This window comes from Mobula hypostoma, chromosome 15 (genome assembly GCF_963921235.1).
Source record: "Mobula hypostoma chromosome 15, sMobHyp1.1, whole genome shotgun sequence".
NCBI lineage: Eukaryota > Metazoa > Chordata > Chondrichthyes > Myliobatiformes > Myliobatidae > Mobula > Mobula hypostoma.
Genome location: NC_086111.1, coordinates 70,741,354 through 70,763,109, shown reverse-complemented (window position 1 = coordinate 70,763,109; position 21,756 = coordinate 70,741,354). Strand labels below are relative to the sequence as shown.

The window sequence follows — 21,756 nt, the reverse complement described above, 5'->3', positions numbered from 1 at the left end:
TTAACATGTAGATTAACATGCAAAACAGTGAGGGCTCCACCCTGATGAGTTCAAGTAAGATCTCAATTTAATAATTGTCTTAATTATTTTTGCAGTCCAGCTGATCTAATTTAACACAGTATAATAGGAATTACTGTCGACGTTTCATCAGTCAAGGCAATGTTGCACTGCCCCCAATAAATAGGCAGCAATGTAACTACTCTGGTAATCATCAGTAAGTTGTGCAGTCTGGGTCATGGTGGCTACGTACATAGAATACAGCAATGAAATGGGCACTTTGAACCACTGATTTACACCAGTAGATATACTGAACCTCGCGTGAACCTTTTCTCATTCATTTTAATCCAAGTTTCGTAGCAAAACTTGTTTGTTTATCTGCTTTCTTGTTAAATGCATCTAATATCTGTAACACTCAGTTCTTTGAATCACAATCAGGTTCATTATCACTGTCACATAAGACATTGGTGCAGAATTAGGCCATTTGGCCCATTGACTCTGTTCCACCATTCCATCATGGCTGATTTGTTATCCCTCTCAACCCCATTCTCCTGCCTTCTCCCCGTAATCTTTGATGCCCTTACTAATCTAAAAAACTATCAACCTCCACTTTAAATACACCCAGTGACTTGTCCTGCGCAGCCATCTGTGGCAATGAATCCCACAGATTTACCACCCTCTGGCTGAAGAAATCCGTCTTCATCTCTGTTCTAAAGGGATGACCTTGTATTCTGAGGATGTGTCCTAGACTTCCCCACTATAGGAGACATCCTCTCCATGTCAAATGTTGTGAAATTTGCTGTTTTGTTGAAGCAATACAATGCAATATGTAAAATATACTACAAATTACAATAAGATTGGTACGTGGATGGTAGGGGTATGGTCTCGCTGCTGGTCAGTGGGAGTAGGCATCTTAAGTGGTTTTGGCAAGGACTAGATGGGCTGAATAGCCTGTTTCCATGCTGCACTTCTTTATGACTATGATTCTGTAAGAAAACTATTTAAATAATGTGTATATATATATATTAAATAAGTAGAACAAAAAGAGGAAAAATTAGTGAAGTAGTGTTCATAGGTTCATGGACTGTTCAGAAATCTGATGGTGGAGGGAAAGAAGCTGTCCCTAGAACATAGAATGTGCGTCTTCTGGCTCCTGTACCTCTGCCCTAATGGTAGTAATGGGAAGAGGGGCATGTCCTGGGTGATGAGGGTCCTTAATGATGATGTTACCTTTTTGAAGCATCGCCTTTGAAGATGTTCTCAGTGTTGGGGAGGCTAGTGCCATAATGGAGCAGGCTGAGTTTACAACCCACCACTTCTTTTTTCAATCCTGTCCAGGGACCCCCTCCATACTATTCCAGATCTACTTTGTGGAATAATATGGGCTATTTACAGATGAACACACATCTGTAGGAACTCAGCAAGTCAGGCAGCATCTGTGGAGAGGTTTCGGGCTGAGACCCTTCATCAGGGCTACAAAGGAATGGGGAAGAACCCAGAATAATCCTGAATCCAGAATGATTCAGAAGGCATCGGACTGCAAAACCCTACAGAGGACAGTAAAACACACAGAGATCATCGGCCAAGGTCTGATTCCTCCCTGTTTGTGACATTTACCGGGAGCATTGAATACCAAGGGCCTGAAGCATTATTGAGGATCCTGACCACCCGTCCCACAGTCTCCTTGACCCACTGCCATCAGGAAGGAGGTGTGGGAACATCAGGACTAGGACTGCCAGACTGGGTAACAGCTTCTTCCCTCCGGCTGGGAACTGCTTACTGTTTACCTGTGCTGTGCACTACATGCACTTTGGATGAGAGGAGGGAGGAGAAGATGGCGGCGTGACGCAGCTCGCAGCGGCCACTCCGATGGTGATGTCTGTTATTTGTCAAGTAGGGTGCCGTGCACAATCCTGATTTGATGGAGACGGACGTGAGAGCACGGAGGAACATCTGGTGAAACTTCTGAAACGCCTGCTTCGCTGCTCCTGCTACTGTGTGATCTGGAATCTCCAGAGGGGAAGGCCCCGAGTCCTCGGCTTTGCTTGTTGCTCAGTGGCCTGGGCAGGGTCGAAGCGCTCAACAGAGGATGGTGCCTGGAGAGGCTGTGTCGGAGGCTCGAAGCTTTCGGACGGACTCAGAGTCGGCTGCGGTTGGGTGCTTCCAATGGTGCTGCATCGGCAAGTTTGCGGCTCTTGGAGGTTCATGGCAGGGAGAGTTTCTCCCTCCTACCGTCTGCGTGAGATAATGAGGCTATCGGAACTTTGAGACTTTTTTTACCGTGCCCATGGTCTGCTCTTTATCAAATTATGGTATTGCTTTGCACTGTTGTAACTATATATTATAATTATGTGGTTTTGTCAGTTTTAGTCTTGGTTTGTCTTGTGTTTCTTGTGATATCATTCTGGAGGAATATTGTATCATTTTTTAATGCATACATTTCCAAATGACAATAAACGAGGACTGAGTGTCCTCAATCTAAAAAAAAGTTTTATATTTTATTAACTTATTTATGCTAATATTTTCTATGTGTTGTGTGTGAAATGCAGTACTATGCAAAAGTCTTAGGCATATATATAGAGCTAGGGTGCTTAAGACCTTTTCAGAGTACTGTATTTGTCAACGCAGAGCGGACAATGAGTTTATAATGTATCTCTGGTGCTTTCCGTTCCCTCCCCTCTCCCTTCCCCTTTTCCCATCCATGAATCACCTCTCCCTAAGTCTACAATAGAGACCCATATGAGAATCAGATTTATCATCACTCACATATGTCATGAAATTTCAGAGTCCTGATGTAGGGTCTTGTCCCAAAGCGTCGACTGTTTACTCTTTTCCATAAATGCTGCCTGGTCTGCTGAGTTCCTCTAGCATTTTGAGTGTGTTATTATGAAATCTGTTTTTTTTTGTGGTAGCAGTACAGTACAATGCATAAATTTACTACAGTACTGTGCAAAAGTCTTAGGCACGCTAGCTATATATATATGTGCCTAAGGCTTTTGCACAGTTCTGTATGTATTGTGGCTGTCCCATGGTCTAGAGGAACGTTGTTTCATTTGGTTGTGTATATGTACAGTCAGATGACAATAAACTTGAAAAGGAAGTTAAGAGCGGGGGAGGAGTACAAGCTGGGCAGGAGGCTGTGGTAGCGAGTGTGAGTGAGTAAATGGTCGAAGAGTTGTAGAGCAGAGAGATTAGAGTGGAAGCAGTGAGAGAGAGTCTCACTGAACTCCTGTTGAAGAGATGATTTAATCTTGCTCAGGGTAGACATGCCTCGAAGAGACGTCGCAGTGGAGCAGCAAATTATAAACACACGAGATTCTGCAGATGCTGGAAATCCAGAGCAACACGCACAAATGCTGGAGGAACTCAGCAGGTCAGGCAGCATCTATGGAGAGGAATAAACAGTTGACGTTTCATTCTAAGCCCTTCATCAGGATCAGAAGGTAAGGCGACACAAACGAGAATAAGAAGGTGGGTGGGGGATTGGATGGAGTGCAGGCTGACTGGCGACTGGCTGTTTACAGATGAATTCTATAAGCGTTAGAAAGCAATACCAGATAATACAAGGCAGGGATTCAAAAATAGTTTTACGTGGGACGAGTCAAGAAGATGCCACATGGGCAGAGAGAAGCAAGAAGGCATATGTGTCAGTCCTGTTGCTTTGGCAGATGAGATGCCTTTTAATTCAGAGCTTTAGTAATATTGTTGGTTAGGGGATAAGCAAATTCCCATCAGGCTTTTGTGCAGATGTTTGCTGTTTCCTTGAATATTGTTGGTTAGTTAAATTTAGAGTAGGTATTGGGAGGATTAAGTGATGTTACGTTGTTGAATTTTGTAAATGAAATTATAAGGTCATGCTGCAATATGATAAGGGAAATTTGTCATGAAAAGAAATTACTCACTGCATCGGGATTTATAGAAAAAGAAATTACAGCTAGGATGAACTGATCTTGGTGGGTGATGTTCTTGGGATTCCATTGGAAGTCATGTGCAGCAGGAACCTTTCTTTCCCAAACACATACACTCTCTCTCTCTCTCTCTCTCTCTCTCTCTCTCTCTCTCTCTCTCTCTCACACACACACACACACACACACACACACACACACTCACTCACACACTCTCTCTCACTCTGGCTTTTGCTCTGTCTCACACAGACTCTCTTTCTAACACACACACTCACTCACACACACTCTCACTCACACACTTTCTTTCTCTATCTTTCTGCCCCTCTCTCTCTTACTCACACACTCTGTGTCTCTCTCACACACACTTTTTCACTCTGTCTCTCTCTCACACATGCACAGACTCTCTCAATTTGTCATCCTCTTTCTCACATGCACTCTTCCTCTGTCTTTCTCACGCACACACTTTCCCATTCTCTCTCACACACACTCTCTCTGTCTCTCACCCACACCCTTCCTCTGTCTCTCTCTCACACACACACTTTCTCTCTCTCTCTTACACACACTCTCTCTGTCTCTCTCACACACACTTACTTTCTGTCTCTCTCTCTCTCACACACACTCTCTGTCTCTCACCCACACCCTTCCTCTGTCTCTCTCTCACACACACACTTTCTCACTCTCTCTGTCTCTCTCACACAGTCTCTCTTTCTCACACCTTCCTCTCACACACTCTCTCTCTCACACACACTCTCTCTCTCACACACACTCTTTCTCACACACACACTATTTCTCACTCTCTCTCTCACACACACATACACTTAATATCTCTCTCTCCTACCTCTGACAAATCCTGTAAGAAGATTATCTTCAAATCCAGAAAGAGGTTACGCATTACAAATGAACCAGTCAATAATCACATTTGCCATATTTAGTTTTTCTTAATTTTGTCAAACTCTAAATCCTACTAATATAGATCATGGAACAATATAACTCAGTACAGGCCCTTCAACCCAAATTGTTGTGCTGACCTTTTAATGCATTGGAAGATCAATCAAACCCTTCCGTCCCACACAACCCTCCATTTTTCTATCCATTCAAGCTGGCCCCATGTTTTTATTTCTGTTGGCAATTAGACACTACCTTAGTCAGAGCAACACACACAAAGCACTGGAGGGACTCAACAGGTCAGGCAGCATCTATGGAAAACAACAAACAATTGTCAATTCAGGCTCAGATCCTTCATCAGGACTGGAAAGGAAGAGAGAAGATGTGTGAAAAAAAGGTGGGGGGAGGGGAAGGAGGCTAGCTTGAAGGGGATAGGTGAAGGTAGGTGGATGGGAAAGGCAAAGGGCTGGAGAAGAAAGAATCTGATAGGAGAGGAGAGTGGTCTATAAGAGAAAGAGAGGCACCAGAGAGAGATGATAGGCGTGTGAGAAGAAGTAAGAGGCCAGAGTGGGGAATAGAGGAAGAAGGGAGGGGAAGGAAAACATTTTTTTACCGGAAGGAGAAATCATGCTATCAGGTTGGAGGCTACCCAGACAGAATATAAGGTGTTGCTCTGCCACCCTGAGTGTGGCCTCATTGGGGCACAAGAGGGGCCATGGACTGACATATCTGAACAGGAATGGGAATGGCAATTGAAATGTTTGGAACTGGGAAGTTCCGCTTTTGGCAGGTGGAGCAGAAGTGCTCGACAAAGCGGTCCCCCAATTTATGAAAGAAGGCTGCATCGGAAGCACTGGATACAGTAGACAATCCTAGCAGACTTGTTCCCTCACCTGGTGGGACTGTTCGGGGCACTGAATGGAGATGAGGAGAGTGAATGGGCAAGGATAGCACTTTGCTGCTTGCAGGGCTGAGTACCCGGGAGGTGCTGGTAATCCTCCTCTGCCACCTGTCCCTCACCCCTCCTGCATCACTCCACCCTCGCTATTTCCTTTGCTCCTGCCAGATTTACAGACACACTCTCTGCTCCGTGTTGACAAATACAATAATGTGCAAAAGTCTTAGGCTATATATATATGTGCCAGAGAGATTTGCACAATTTTGTATTTGCATTAATGAACAGGTGTATTTAATAAAATGGCCACCGATTGTAAAAGTAATATTTTTGAGAGAATTTAACTATCTTATCAAAAAATGGCACTATTTCTTTATTATAGTGTACAAAAATGCCCTATAAAGCTACTTTCAAAGCAGACATTAGCATCTTCAGCTATTATACTAAAGGTACATTTATAATGCTGCTTGTTTCACAGGCAGCTTTAACCAGCCCTGCTCCCTCACAGTAATTAAGTGACAAGCTAATCACTGAGTTCCAAAGTCTTAAATATTTTACACTCAATGGCCCCTTTATTAGATATGCCTGCTCATTATTGCAAATATCTAATCAACCAATCATGTGGCAGTATTTCAGTGCATAAAAGCATGCAGACATGGTCAAGAGGTTCAGTTGTTGTTCTGACCAAACATCAGAATGGGGAAGAAATGTGATCTAAGTGACTTTAACCATGGAATAATTGCTGGTGCCAGATGGAGTGGTTTGAGAATCTCAGAAACTGCTGATCTCCTGGGATTTCACACACACCAGTGTTTAGAATTTACAAAGAATGGTGTGAAAAGTACATTAAAAAAATCCAGTGACCAGTGTGGATGAAAATGCCTTGTTAATGAGAGAGATCAGAGGAGAATGGCTAGACTGGTTCAAACTTACAAGAAGACAACAGCAACTCAAATAACTACACGTTCAAACAGGGGTGTGCAGAACACCACAAACACACACTACAGTGGCAGAAGACCACAAGCACACACTCAGTGGCCACTTTGTTAGGTACCTGTTGTACCTAATAAACTGACCACACCTAGTGGAAATAACTCAGAAAACGTATAGCTCGGGTGGTTGATGGTTAGGTTGAGTTGTTCTCCGATCTTGGCAATCCATTTGCAAATGTTTCATCACCATACGAGGGGACATCACCAGTGCACTGTTCACTTGTGGTATGTCCTCTGAATGCTTGGCTTTTATATACTTATAAATCAGTTGATTGGTCATCGTTACAGAAACTTAATTGTGACGCAGGGGGGGATCTCATCGCTAATTGGTTTTGTGGCGAACCCTGTCCGTTGTCTGGAATTTTGCCCTGTTAACTAGGATCGAGGTCTACATGTCTGTTTTTAGAACTGTTTGAAGAAAATCATGCTTGTAGGAATTCTCTTGCATGCTGCATGCTTTCTTGTGCCATGACTTTCACTGATGCCCAGTCGAATTTCAAAGGTTCAAAGGTTCAGAATCAAATTTAATGTCGGAGAATACAATATACATCCTGAATTTGTGCTCCTCTTGATCTTCATGCGTAGAGACTAGGGGGAGTTGGTCCTCTTGATCTTCATGCGTAGAGACTAGGGGGAGTTGGTCCTCTTGATCTTCATGAGTAGAGACTAGGGGGAGTTGGTCATGCCACTTTACGGACAGTGGATGTTCACCTGTTTTCACTCCTGTACCTAATAAAGAGGCCACTGGATATAATGTACAAAAGAATTCCTGTAAAGCTAGTTTCAGAGTTAGTATCTTGAGCCATTATAATAAAGATACAATTTATAATGGTGCTTGGTTAATAACCAGGTTTAGCCAACCCTGCTCCCTCAGAGTAATTAAGTGACAACCTAATTACTGAATTCTAAAGTCTTAAATATTTTATATTCTATTTGATGAGAGCATACAAAAGTAAGAACCTGAGCTAATCCCAATTTCATCATTGCTGTGACAAGCTTCACAATCTCAACTGTGTTCAGGAGGCAGCGGCAGATGAGGGAGGACATTTTGTGCAGTCTGCTGCATCCATTTAGAAAGGGTCTTTGGTTTCCTGTCATGGCGTCCTGCTGAACACTCAGCAGTTCCAAGGCTCAGTTTACTTGGAATACTTGGAGTATTCAGTTCTGGTTCCCTCATTACAGGGAGGATGTTGAAGCTTTAGAGGGGGTGCAGAGGATATTTACCAGAAACTGCCTGGACTAGAGAGCATGTCTTATGAGGATAGGTTGAGCAAGCTCGGGCTTTTCTCTGTGGAGTGAAGGAGGATGAGAGGTAACTTGATAGAGGTATACAAGATGATAAGAGGCATAAATTGAATGGACAGTTGGAGACTTTTTCCTAGGACAGAAATGGCTAATACAAGTGGGCATAACTTTAAGGTGTTTGGAGGAATGTATAGGGGGCTTGTCAGAGGTAAATTTTTTTACACAGTGAGTGGTGGACTCATGGAACGCCCTGCTGGGGGTGGTGGTAGAAGCAGATACATTTGGGGCATTTAAGGACTCTTAGATAAGGGGGGATTAAATTGATCTTAGAGAACGTTTAAAGGTCAGCACAACATCATGGGCCAAAGGGCCTTTACTGTGCTGTTGTATTCTACATTCTGTGCTCTATGTTCCATCCTCTTGCTCTGTACCCAGACAATCTTTACACTCACGATGTCAGGAGAAACCTTCTGTCCTCAGTGTTGAACATGTCTAGGGGCATTTTTAAACCAGTGTTCCCCTGTTTCCCTTGCCAGTCTTCGCTTTGAAGGAATGTTGCAAATTGACTTACATCTGTGCTTTCTATTCCTTCTGCCTCAACGAATAACCCCCATCTTCATCCTAGGATTTCGCGGGCTTCGTTCCTACCTTGCTTATACCATATGTAAAAATGTTCATAAGTATATATATCATGTAAAATATAAATATATAAATTCCTAATACAAATTACATGTAAAATTTCACATAGAAACATACCTTAGAGCTTGAATTAGTTTACTCCAAAAGGACCACAATCTTGTGGCAGGGTTTGGAGGTTTGTGTGCCTCAATGACCCGGAGAGCTATGCTGGCCCATCCTGAGTGACATTAGAAAATTTTTCTTGACCTTAGAAAAAAGCCGCGATTCAGTGGAGGAGCAGACATTATGGGCCAAATGTTCTAATTCTGCTCTTATATCTTATGGTCATGGTCTTATGGTCTCCCATCTCCCCTCAACTAACACTTAAACGCCTTCTTGGTATTATTTATTTATTTATTTGTTTGTTTGTTTTAGTAATTGCAGCTTGTCTTCTTTTTGCTCAGTGGTTTGTCAGTCATTATGTGTGGTTTCTCACTGATTCTATTGTACTTCTTTGCTTCACTGTGAATGCCTGCAAAAAATGAATCTCGGGGTAGTATATGGTGATGTATACGTACTTTAATGATAAACTTACTTTGAACTTCCAATTTTTTCCCCCCAATTTCCAGGTAAAGTAAATATGAATTCCCGCCACACTCTGCCTGGGTATTCCAGAACTTTTGCCTGCTTCAAAGTAATTTTCCCTCTTAAGGTGGAATGGTCTGTGACTCAGTCACTCCCTATAGCAAACCATTGCACGCACCAACAGTTCTCTTCATAATGACATTTCTAATCTCTCTCTCCACTCTCGGTGGCAATTTTAAATTAACAAAACCCCTGGAGGAATCGATCTTTCCCAAATCCCTCTTCAAACCATTCCTATTTGGCACTTATAATCTCATTATATTTTTTTAAAGTCCCTGAAATTGTAATGTTCTCTTTTTGCACTACTTATTTATTTTAAACACAAGAGATTCTGCAGATGATAGAAATCCAGAGTAACACACACAAAATGGTGGAGGAACTCAGCAGGTCAAACAGCATCTATGGTATATACTCCTTTCCATAGATGCTGTCTGACCTGCTGAGTTCCTCCACCATTGTGTGTATGTGTGTTACTTATTTTTAAAAACTTAAATATATTTGTTATTGTAATTTATAGTACGCCAGTGACAATATACCTGAATCTGATTCTGATTCACATGTTGAAGGAGAGGGTAAATCTGAATTTTGTTCTAAGAGCTTTCTGTTATATGAGAAAAAAAGCGATTGGAAAGGCAGTCTCCAATCACCCTTCCCTCCTGCGGGATCCAGCACCATCCGCCTTTTCTTCCCCAGCTGACCGTGAGAGTATACATTTTGAGTGTTGAGCCGTGGAGCTTTAAGATTGTGATCCTTCGTGGTCCGCATGCGAAGTTTGCAGGTGTCAGCTCAGTGGAAATTAAGGGCAGTGCTGTGTGTAATGGGTGGTTAAATGGGCACTAACCTCCCCACCATCAAGGACATCTTCAAAACGTGAAGCATCAAAAAGTTGGCATCTATCATTAAGGACCTCCAGCACCCAGGACGTGCCCTCTTCCAATTATTGCCGTCCTGGAGGAGGGACAGGAGCCTGAAGACACACATTCAACATTTTTTAGGAACTGCTGCTTCCCCTCCGCTGTCAGATTTCTGAATGGACTATGAACCAACCCATAAATGCTACCTCACTAATCTTGGCTCTCTTTTTTCACTACCTATTTAATATTTATTAATTTATAATAATTTTATGTATAGTGTTGTTCTGCTGCCGCAAGGCAACAAATTTCACGACATTTTTCAGTGATATTAAATCTGATTTTGATCCTGATTCTTAAAAATATTACACTGTCTGACTACTGGTGAAGTTCATGTGTCAAAGTTAGGTTGGGATCAGTGTTGTTCAAGTTCAAATTCAAGTTCAGGTTTATTGTCATTCACCCGTACACATGTATACACTGGACCAAGGTGCTAAACATACAAGGTACAAGGTGAATTTGCTTTTGATGCTCTTCATAGTTGAAAAAGTAGTACAGTAGTGAAGCAACACACATCCAAGTTGCTGGTGAATGCAGCAGGCCAGGCAGCATCTCAAGGAAGAGGTACAGTCGACGTTTCAGGCCGAGACCCTTCGTCAGGACTAACTGAAGGAAAAGTTAGTAAGAGATTTGAAAGTGGGAGGGGGAGGGGGAGATCCAAAATGATAGGAGAAGACAGGAGGGGGAGGGATGGAGCCAAGAGCTGGACAGGTGATTGGCAAAGGGGATATGAGAGTATCATGGGACAAGAGGTCCGGGGAGAAAGACAAGGGGGAGAAGGAACCAGAGGATGGGCAAGGGGTATAGTCAGAGGGACAGAGGGAGAAAATGGAGAGTGAGAGAAAGAATGTGTGTATATAAATAAATAACGGATGGGGTAGAAGGGGGAGGTGGGGCATTAGCGGAAGTTAGAAAAGTCGATGTTCATGCCATCAGGTTGGAGGCTACCCAGACGGAATATAAGGTGTTGTTCCTCCAACCTGAGTGTGGCTTCATCTTTACAGTAGAGGAGGCCGTGGATAGACTTGTAAGAATGGGAATGGGATGTGGAATTAAAATGTGTGGCCACTGGGAGATCCTGCTTTCTCTGGCGGACAGAGCGTAGGTGTTCAGCAAAGCGGTCTCCCAGTCTGCGTCGGGTCTCGCCAATATATAGAAGGTCACATCGGGAGCACCGGACGCAGTATATCACCCCAGCCGACTCACAGATGAAGTGTCGCCTCACCTGGAAGGACTGTCTGGGGCCCTGAATGGTGGTGAGGGAGGAAGTGTAAGGACAAGTGTACCTCCCCCCTCTCTCTGCTTTCCGCCGGGATCGCTCCCTACGCGACTCCCTTGTCCATTCGTTCCCCCCCCCCCGCATCCCTCCCCACTGATCTCCCTCCTGGCACTTATCCTTGTAAGCGGAACAAGTGCTACACATGCCCTTACACTTCCTCCCTTACCACCATTCAGGGCCCCAAACAGTCCTTCCAGGTGAGGCATCACTTCACCTGTGAGTCGACTGGGGTGATATACTGCGTCCGGTGCTCCCGATGTGGCCTTCTATATATTGGCGAGACCCGACGCAGACTGGGAGACCGCTTTGCTGAACACCTACGCTCTGTCCGCCAGAGAAAGCAGGATCTCCCAGTGGCCACACATTTTAATTCCACATCTCATTCCTATTCTGACATGTCTATCCACAGCCTCCTCTACTGTAAAGATGAAGCCACACTCAGGTTGGAGGAACAACACCTTATATTCCGTCTGGGTAGCCTCCAAACTGATGGCATGAACATCGACTTTTCTAACTTCCGCTAATGCCCCACCTCCCCCTCCTACCCCATCCGCTATTTATTTATATACACGCATTCTTTTTCTCTCTCTCCTTTTTCTCCCTCTGTCCCTCTGACTATACCCCTTGCCCATCCTCTGGTCCCCCTCCCCTTGTCTTTTTCCCCGGATCGCCTGTCCCATGATCCTCTCATATCCCCTATGCCAATCACCTGTCCAGCTCTTGGCTCCATCCCTCCCCCTCCTGTCTTCTCCTATCATTTTGGATCTCCCCCTCCCCCTCCCACTTTCAAATCTCTTACTAACTTTTCCTTCAGTTAGTCCTGACGAAGGGTCTCGGCCTGAAACGTCGACTATACCTCTTCCTAGAGATGTTGCCTGGCCTGCAGCGTTCACCAGCAACTTTGATGTGTGTTGCTTGAATTTCCAGTATCTGCAGAATTCCTGTTGTTTACAGTAGTGAATATGGCTTAGACCATCACAGACCATCCTGCCCGCTATTGAGCATGTCTACATGAAATGTTGCCACAGGAAAGCAGCATCCATGATCAGGGGCCCTCACAGACAAGGAAGGTCATGCTCTCTTCTTGTTGCTGCCATCAGGAAGAAGGTATAGGAGCCTCAGGATTCACACCACCAGGGGGAAACACCTCAACCATCAAGCTCTTGAACAAAAGGGATGACTTCAATCAACTTCACTTGCCCCATTATTAAAATGTTCACACAATCAAATGGACTAGCTTTCAAGGACGCTTCATCTCATGTTCTCAATATGTATTGTTTGTTAATTTACTTATTATTTCTATTTGTACGGTTTGCTGTCTTTTACACACAGCTGGTGTGATCTTTCATTGATTGTATTATGGTTATTGGATTTATTGAATATGCCCACAAGAAAATAACTCTCAGGGTTGTATATGTGCTTTGATAAATGTACTTTGAACCTTGAAATTTGAATAGCCTACTGCTTTGATCAAGACTGTATATAACTAATCCCCAACCCAGAAACCAGATGCTCCTATGTTGTCCCTTTTCCTAAACCCTTCTCCAACTCCACATAACCCCTGTTCTTCCTCCTCTCTCCCCTTGTTCCAACCACCTACACTTTCCCCATCTGATTCTGGTTCCATCTGCCCCATGCCTCTCCCTTAATTTAATTTCACCCTTAAGATCAAGACTGAAAATTCAAGTTTATTTGTCATGTGTAGATTGAAACGTACAGTGAAATGCATCACTTGTGTTAACAACCTGCACACACAAGGATGTGCTGGGGAAGGCTCACAAGTGTTGCCACACACTCCAGCACCAACAGAGCTTGCCCACAATGCTCTGCAGGGCAACACACAACACAAGAACATGGACCACAACAAGCGGCAAAACAACAACAGCAAAACAAGCCCTGTTCCTCCCTCTCACCCATGTAGATACACAGTCATAGCATCATAGATCACTACAGCACAGAAACAGGTCCTTCAGACCATCTGGTCCATACTACACTGTTATTCTGCTTAATCCCATTGACCCACGCCCATACCATAGACCATGTATTTATCCAAACTTCTCTTAAATATTCCAATCAACCCTGCATTTACCACTTCCACTGGCAACTCGTTCCACACTTGCACCACCCTTTGAATAAATAAGCTACCCCTCAGGTTACCCTTCAGTATTTCACCTTTCACCCCTAATCTATGAACTGTAGTTCTAGTTTCACCCAACCTCAGTGGAAAAAGCCTGCTTTCATTTAGATGATATACAGTATTATCATCATCATCATTATGTGCCATGTTGCATGATGTAGGTGATCATGGTCTTGTGGCAAATTTTTCTACAGAAGTGGTTTGCCATTGCCTTCTTTTGGGCAGTGTTTTTACAAGACGGGTGACCCCAGCCATGATCAATACTCTTCAGAAATTGTCTGTCTGGTTGTTAGTGGTCGCATAACCAGGACATGTGATATGCACCAGCTGCTCATACGACCATCCACCACCTGCTCCCGTGGCTTCACATGACCCTGATTAGGGGCTAAACAGGTGCTACACCTTGCCCAAGGGTGACCTGCAGGCTAGTGTAGGAAAGGAGCCCCTTACACCTCCTTTGGTGGAGACAAGTCTCCATTGCACCACCCAATCTACAGTATACTCATAATTTTGTATACCCCTATCAAATCTATCTTTTATTACCTTATCAGATCTCAATACCAGTAACCTTTGTATTCCTCCTTATCTTCATCCAGCAGCTGCTTCCACCTTCACCCTTCCCCATCCCACATGGCTCCATCTGTATTTTCTTTTATTTCCCTTCGTCTATCATCCACCCGCCTCTTGTCTCCCAACTCCACTCCAACTCCATCATGGGCACATCCCTCCTTGTTATTGGAAGTATCTACCTTAAGAAGGCAGCATCCATCATCAAAGCTCCCCACCATCTGGCCCATGCCACCTTCTCGCAGCTCCCATCAGGCAGAAGTTACAGAGACCAGAAATACCACACCACCAGGTTTAGGATCAATTACTTCTCTACAACTATTCAGTTCTTGAACCGACTGCCACACCCCTAATCACTACAGTTTACCAGCACTGTGGCCACTTTGATCAGTTTGTACTAAAAAGGACTTTGTTCGTTTTTTATTGTTCTAATTGATTGTTTTCTTTGTAAAAATTGTCCTTTTGTTTTCCTTGTGAATGCTGCTGCTTATATTACACTAATTGCTTGTGGTGCTGCTACAAGTAAGGTTTTCATTGCACCTGTGCAGAGATGGACTTGTGCTGATGACAAAAAACTCGACTCCTGCCACTGTCTGTAAGGAGTTTGTACATTCTCCCCATAACCACATGGGTTTCCTCCAGGTGCTCTGGTTTCCTCCCACATTCCAAAGATGTACAGGTTAAGGTTAATAAGTTGTGGGCATATTATGTTGATGCTGAAAGCATGGCAACTCATGGATAAAAAGATTTTAAAATGAAAAAATGAACTCATGGATGCATGTCCGCAGCACATTCTCGGACTCTGTAGACCTTTGATGCAAACGGTGCATTTCACTGTACGTTTTGATGGACTGGTGACAAAAAAGCTAATTTTCATCTTTATTTGGCTTATTCAGCTCTGTCTACACATCATTTTTTACCCCTTCCTTCGCCCACCAATCACCTATTTCCCCCTCTCTCACCACTCCCCGTGTCCCCATGCAGGCCATCTCTTCTCTCTACTTTGTCATGACCTGAAGTGTCAACAGTTCTTTTGTCCCCCAAGGAAGCTGCTAGATTGTTAAATTCCTCTAATAAATGGGTTCCCAACTTTTTTTATGCCAAAGACCCCGACCATTAACCAAGGGGTCCGTTGACCCCAGGTTGGGAACCCCTGCTCCGGTAGATTGTTTATTGTTTATAATATTCAGTGCTTGGGAGATGGACACTGTATCCGTCAAACTGTACTCCATTATTGGAAATCAGAGGCTGAGGAAGGCGGAAGGGAACTCGAATTTGCTTTAACATGAAGAATTAGTTGTCGGAATCTTCACTCCAGATCATTTGCAATGTTTATGTGACTGGATATATCACCTTTTACCCTAGAACAATTCAGTTGGTTTAGCTAGAAAACTAAAACTTGGCACTAACATCAGAGCCAACCCTGAGCTGCCTGACCCTTGGGTGGCACTGGAGCTACCAGTGCCAATGACCTGGGGTTCATTTCCCACCGATGGCTGTAAGGAATTTGTACATTCTCCCTGTAACTGCTTCCATTTCATTCGGGTGCTCCAGTTTCCTCTCTCATTGTAAAGATGTATGGGTTAATAGGTTAATTGTTTACATGGGTGTAATTGGCAATGCAAGCTCTTTGGACTGGAACGGCCTGTTAACCATGCTACATCTCCACATGATAGAATAAATAATAAAATGCACTACTGTCAAAGGAAATGAGAACTTTATTATTTCTGTGGTTGCTTATGATCTGAAATACACTTCAAAGATTTAGCCAGCCCTTCTCCTTTGGACAGAAGATAGAAAAACCTGAAAGTAGTTCCAGTCCAGGACATCTACAAGGAACAATCAAAAAGACAGTATTCATCATTAAGGACACCCATCACCCAGATCGGTACTAGCATCAGAGAGGAGGTATGGAAGTCTGAAGGCACACACTCAATGATTCAGGAACAGCTTCTTTCCCTCTGCCGTCTGATTTCTGAGTGGACAATGTACCCATGAACACTACCTGACTACTTTTTTATTTCTATGTTTGCACTACTTATTTAATTTAACTATTTAATATATATATGCTTACTGTAATTCACATTTCTTTCTCTGTGTTATGTTTGCATTGTACTGCTGCTGCAAAGACACCAACTTCATGACATATGCTGGTGATATTAAACCTGATTCTGAAGCACGTGTCGCCTGTCGCGAGGACAGATTACGTACTGCTGTTATGAGTGTCCTGTACCTTCCCTTAGTACCTGACCTCACAAGCTGCCTCGTTATGGCCTTGCACCACATTGTCTATCTGTACTTTCTCTGTACTGTAACTCTTCATTCTCAATGATTCAAAGATTCAAAGTACGTTTATTATTTAAATATGTATGCAGTATACAACCCTCAGATTTTTCTTCCCACAGACAGCCATGAAACAAAGAAATACCATGGAACCAGTTCAAAGAAAACATCAAACAACTAACATGCAAAAAAAGAATGAATTGCACAAACGGCAAAAAAAAACGAGTGAAAAACATAAGAGTATAAAACGTCAAACCACTGAATCCTTGAAACAGTCCAGGAATGTTCTGTTCAGTTCAGTTTAGTTCAGTTCAACTTAGAGTTGTGTCATTCATTGACTGCAGGCTCAGAGCCAGTCTGCCCTGACAAAATTGCACCAAATTGCAATACAAAAGGAATAATCAGAAACCAGAAACACGTATAACATGAATTGCAGAGACCATCCACAAACCTTGCAGCAGTTCCTCATCTCGAGCTATGTTCTTCTATCATTCTTTGATTTCAGCTCTCCTTCCCCTTTAAGCAAACTTACCAGCGCCATCCAGGAGCTTGTTAGAGTCTGATTGCAGGAACAGTAATCCGTTATGTCAGGTCACACGACCTGTTGACCCTGGGAAGGAAGAGCGGAACGAACGACTGAATGGAAGCCAGGGATTTATATTCATGAGTGCTCAGTGGCGAGCAAAGAAAAGAATGAGGGGAGGCAACGGTTATAAATTGGAAACAGTAGATCGGGATTCGATACAATTAAACGGATGAAAAGACTGAGCTTTAGTTTAGAATCTGAACTAAACCATGCTTATGACTCAGGGTGAAATTTTCTATAGCTCCAGTGACCTGCTATCAGGTTGTCTGCCTGACCGCAAACTGTAAATTGTAAATGTTTCCAGATTCACGCAGATCTGAAAGTGCTTACAATTTATTTTACGCATGCACTCTTTGTAAATGATTCTAAATACACCCAGACCTCATTTTTTTCACACACACTCATTCTTTTGGGTTCTAATTCTTGTTCTATGTTAACAAAGCCCATTCTCCCTGATTTACTGCTTCACCAATGCAATAATTGCCTCTCATTCTTGCCTCTGATCATCTGTCATTGTTCATGAATATGAATCAGCCACGGCGATCTATTTGTTCTCCTGCCTAGCTTTTCCTCAGGGGTCATAAGGTCATGTGACCTGACTTGTGGCTCATTATATCCCAGGACTCCCTCCAAGGTGTCAAGCTGGCTAAATTTATGTCATAGTGTTGGAATAGTGGGGTGCATGATTACTCCCGTAGCCTCACTTTTATTCTTGCAGAGCAGTTTGCACAAACCAGCTATGGCAAAGTGAATTAACGTAGGAGTTAGAACATTACAGCACTTGAACGTTTATTACCTTTCAGCCATCAGACTCCTGAACCAGTGTGGATAACTTCATTCACCTCAACACTGAACTGAATTCACAAGCAATGGACCCACTTTTAAGGATGCTACAGCTCATGTTCACACCATTATTTATTGACTAAATTATTTATTTATTATTTTATTGTTGGTTTTTTTCTCAGCTCAAGCTGGTAAAGCCTGAGGTATCAGCATAGCCAAGCACACTCATTTGTCAATTGCTAGTAACTTTTGGACTATTCTAGTTCCGTTTAGTATTGTGGCAAACCGGAGATTTACATAAATAATGCGGTATAGGCGTAATTGTTTAATGCTGTTGTGTAGTGACTTTGGGATGACAACAGTTGCAGAAATTACTATCGGGAAAATGTACACCCTGTTCATGTTCCAAAGTCTTTCAATTTCTTCTTTTAATTCAGTATATTTCTGTTGATTTTCTCTTTCTAATTTCTGAATGTTTGGAATGTCTATATCTATTAAGTAACTTGTTCTTGCTGGTTTACCCAGTAATATTAGATCCGGATGGTTGTTACAGATTGTCTGTTATTCCTCTTCCTCATTATTATTATTATATATCTTTATTCTACTGTGAATGCCTGCAAGAAAATGAATATCAGGGCAGTATATGATGACATATATGTACTTTAATTATAAATTCACGTTGAACTTTATACTATACCCTACAATGTTGTGCCAAACTATTAAACTGGAGATTAAACCCTAACCTAGCCAATCCATTCTGCCTTCAGGATGTCCTTGTCTCTGTATTCCCTCCGCATTCATTGCTTATTTAAGAGCTCTTAAGCACCTCTAACCTATCAGCCTTCACACCCACCCCTAGCAGCAGATTCCAGGCATCCACCCATCTCTGTGCAAAAATTGCCCCACATATTATGGTCTTGTATCTCCTTACCCCCTTTAAATTATCTGGTATTTGCCATTTTGACCCTAGGAATATGATTCTGGCTGTCTATTCAATCTAGTCTTCTCACAATCTCATATATTACTGTCAGGTTTTCCTTCAGCCTCCACAAATGCAAAGAAAGCAACTTAAGTTTGTCTAATCTCTAAGAGTTGCCCGTTCAAGTTGATAGCATGGATAAGGAAGGTGTATGGTATGTTGTCCTTAATTAGTTGGGGACGATTCAGTTCAAGAGCTTCGAGGTAATGTTGCAGCTCCATAAAACTCTAGTTAGATCACACTTGGAATATTGTGTTCAGTTGTGTATGTAGAAGTTTTAGAAAGGGTGTAGAGGAGATTTACCAGCATCTGCCTGGATTGGAGAGCATGTCTTATGGGGATAGGTTGAGTGAGCTAGGGCTTTTCTCTTCAGAGTGAAGGAGGATGAAATGTGACTTGATAGAGAAGTACAAGATGATAAGAGGCATAGATCAAGTGGACAGCCAGAGACTTTTTCCCAAGTCTCTGGCTGTGCATGTGGGCATAACTTTAAGATGATTGGAGGAAAGTATGGGGGGGTGGTTGTCATAGGTAGGTTTTTTACACAGAGAGTGTTGGGTGCGTGGAATGGCAGAGATAAAGGCAGATACTTTAGGGGCATTTGAGAACTCTCAGATAGGCACATGGATGATAGAAAAATGGAGGGTTACGTAGGAGGGGATAGTTAAATTGATCTTAGAGTAGGTTAAAAGGTCGGCATAACATTGTGGGCCAACAGCCCTGTACTGCACGGTACTGTTGTCTGTTCTGTGTTTCTCCTTTTAACACTCTAAATTTAATCCAGGTTTTATCCTGGTAAATCTCTTCCGCACCCTCTCCAAAGTCTCCATATCCTACTTTATAGGAGTGACCAGAACAGATTGCAATATTCCAGATATAGCTAACCAGAATTTTCTAAAGCTTCAACTCAACTTCCTATCTCTTGACCTCAGTGCCTCGACTAATTCCATATGCTACAGATTCCTCCGTCTGCAGTTTCCTGTGTCTCCATACTCCACTGTCTCCTACCGCCAGAGACCTGAATTGTGAGAGTATTCGGTAATACATTTATCCTTTCCATTCGTTTCCTGACCATTAGATATAGGAGCAGAATTAGACAATTCAGCCCATTGAGTCTGGTCAGCCATTCCATCATGCTGATTTATTTTCCCTCTTAACCCCATTCTCCTGCCTTCTCCCCATAACCTTGTACACCCTTACTGATTAAGAACCTATTAATCTTCACTTTAAATATACATAATGACTGGCCTCCACAGCCATCTATGACAATGAATTCCACAGATTCACCACCCTCTGGCTAAAGAAATTCCTCCACATTGCTGTTCTAAAGGGACATCCTTGTATTCCTGGAATATTCCTCTTGTACCACTTGGTGGCATCCTGAGAAATCTTCTGAGAAAGCTTTGCAGTCGTTTACTTTGCAGCCATCAGGTGATGTGTTCAAATTCCACACTAGAGATTCCAACAGTCTTTAGACTGATGCAGCAAACGCGGAGCTGGAGGAACTCGGTGGGTCAGGTTGAGAAGGAAAGGGACAGTTGACGTTTTGGGTCGAGACTCTTCATCAGCAGTGAAAAGTTGGAGGGGAGAAGACCAATATCAAGAGATGGCATGTGATAGGTGGATTCAGGTGATGACAGGTGGAGGAGGGGTGAGTGGGAATTCAGCTAGGAGCTGGCAGAGGTAGGTATCCTGACTGGGTGCATCTTGTCCTGGCATAGATACACCAATGGCCATGAATTGAACCGTAACCCTAAGCACCCCCACCATCCAGGCCATGCTCTCTTCTTGCTACTACCATTGAGCAGGAGGTACAAGAGCCTTAGGTCCCACACCACCAGGTTCAGGAGCAGTTATTGCCCTACAACCATCAGGCTCCTGTACTGGCATGGATAACTACTTACCTCAACACTGAACTGATTCCACAATGTGTGGATTCACTTTCAAGGACTCTACAGCTCTGTTCTCAAATACATATATTTATTTATTTAGTTGTTTGCAAAATTTGTCTTCTTTTACACATTGGTTATATGTCAGTCACTGTCTGTACTTTTCTATTGATTTTATTGTATTTCTCTGTTCTACTGTGAATGCCTGCAAGAAAATTAATCTTGAGGTAGTATACAGTGATTATACATTCTTTTATAATAAATTTATTTTGAAATTGGAACTTTGAACATATCACCTGTCAGGTCCTGATCCATCCCTTCCCTTCACCTTTCTATACTGGCTTTCCTCTCAATCCTTCAGTTCAGATTAAGAGTTTTGACCCAAAACACTGATTGTCTATTTCCCTCTACAAATGCTGCCTGACCCACTGAGTCCCTCTAGCACTGTGTGTGTTTGTGTGTGTGAGTGTTTCTCCAAGTTCCAAGATCTGCAGTCTGTTGTGACTCCTTTAGATTGACTCCTCCAGTGCTGTGAGAGAGCACAATGCCTTCTTTCAGACCTAACCCTTGACTCCATTCCTCTTCTGTGGGAGAACTCATCAGAATCAGAATCAGCTTTACTGATTCACTGACTTGCATGGCCTAAAATTTGCTGCTTTGTGGCAGCAGTGCAGTGTAAAGACATAAAAATGCTATAAATTACAGAATAAATTAATAGCACAGAAAAAAGGAATGATGAATTAGTGCAACACACACAAAAAGCTGGTGGAACTCAGCAGGCCAGGCAGCATCTATGGAAAAGAGTGCAGTTGACATTTCAGGCTGAGACCCTTCATCAGGACTGGAGAACTAGGATGAGGTTGGGGGCAGGGAGGAAGCTGGAGAAAGGTGAATCTGATAGGAGAGGACAGAACGCCATGGAAGAAAGAAAAAGGGGAGGAGCACCAGAGGGAGGTGATGGGCAGGCAAGGAGAGGGAAATGGTAAAGGAGAGTTAGGGGGGCATTACCGGAAGTTCAAGAAGTTGATGTTCATGCCATCAGGTTGGAGGCTACCCAGGCGGAATATAAGGTGCTGCTTCTCCAACCTGAATGTGGCCTCATATGACAGTGGAGGAGGCCATGGACTGACATGTCAGAATGGGAATGGGAAGTAGAATTA

The 21,756-nt window shown here is 43.1% G+C and overlaps 1 protein-coding gene across 4 annotated transcripts in view; it reads left to right on the top strand.

Moving 5' to 3' along the window:
- Positions 1–21,756, top strand: part of LOC134357131 (MICOS complex subunit mic25-like) — an 814,525-nt gene that overhangs the window by 470,553 nt on the left and 322,216 nt on the right. Inside the window, exon 7 of one of the 4 annotated variants that reach the window (XM_063068430.1) lies at positions 12,473–13,386. The exons of the other annotated variants lie outside the window; for them this stretch is intronic. Coding sequence (XP_062924500.1) covers positions 12,473–12,485 — 13 coding nt within the window. The 3' untranslated portion in view covers positions 12,486–13,386. Of the gene's footprint in view, positions 1–12,472; positions 13,387–21,756 lie in introns of those variants that run through there. 4 annotated transcript variants of the gene reach the window in all.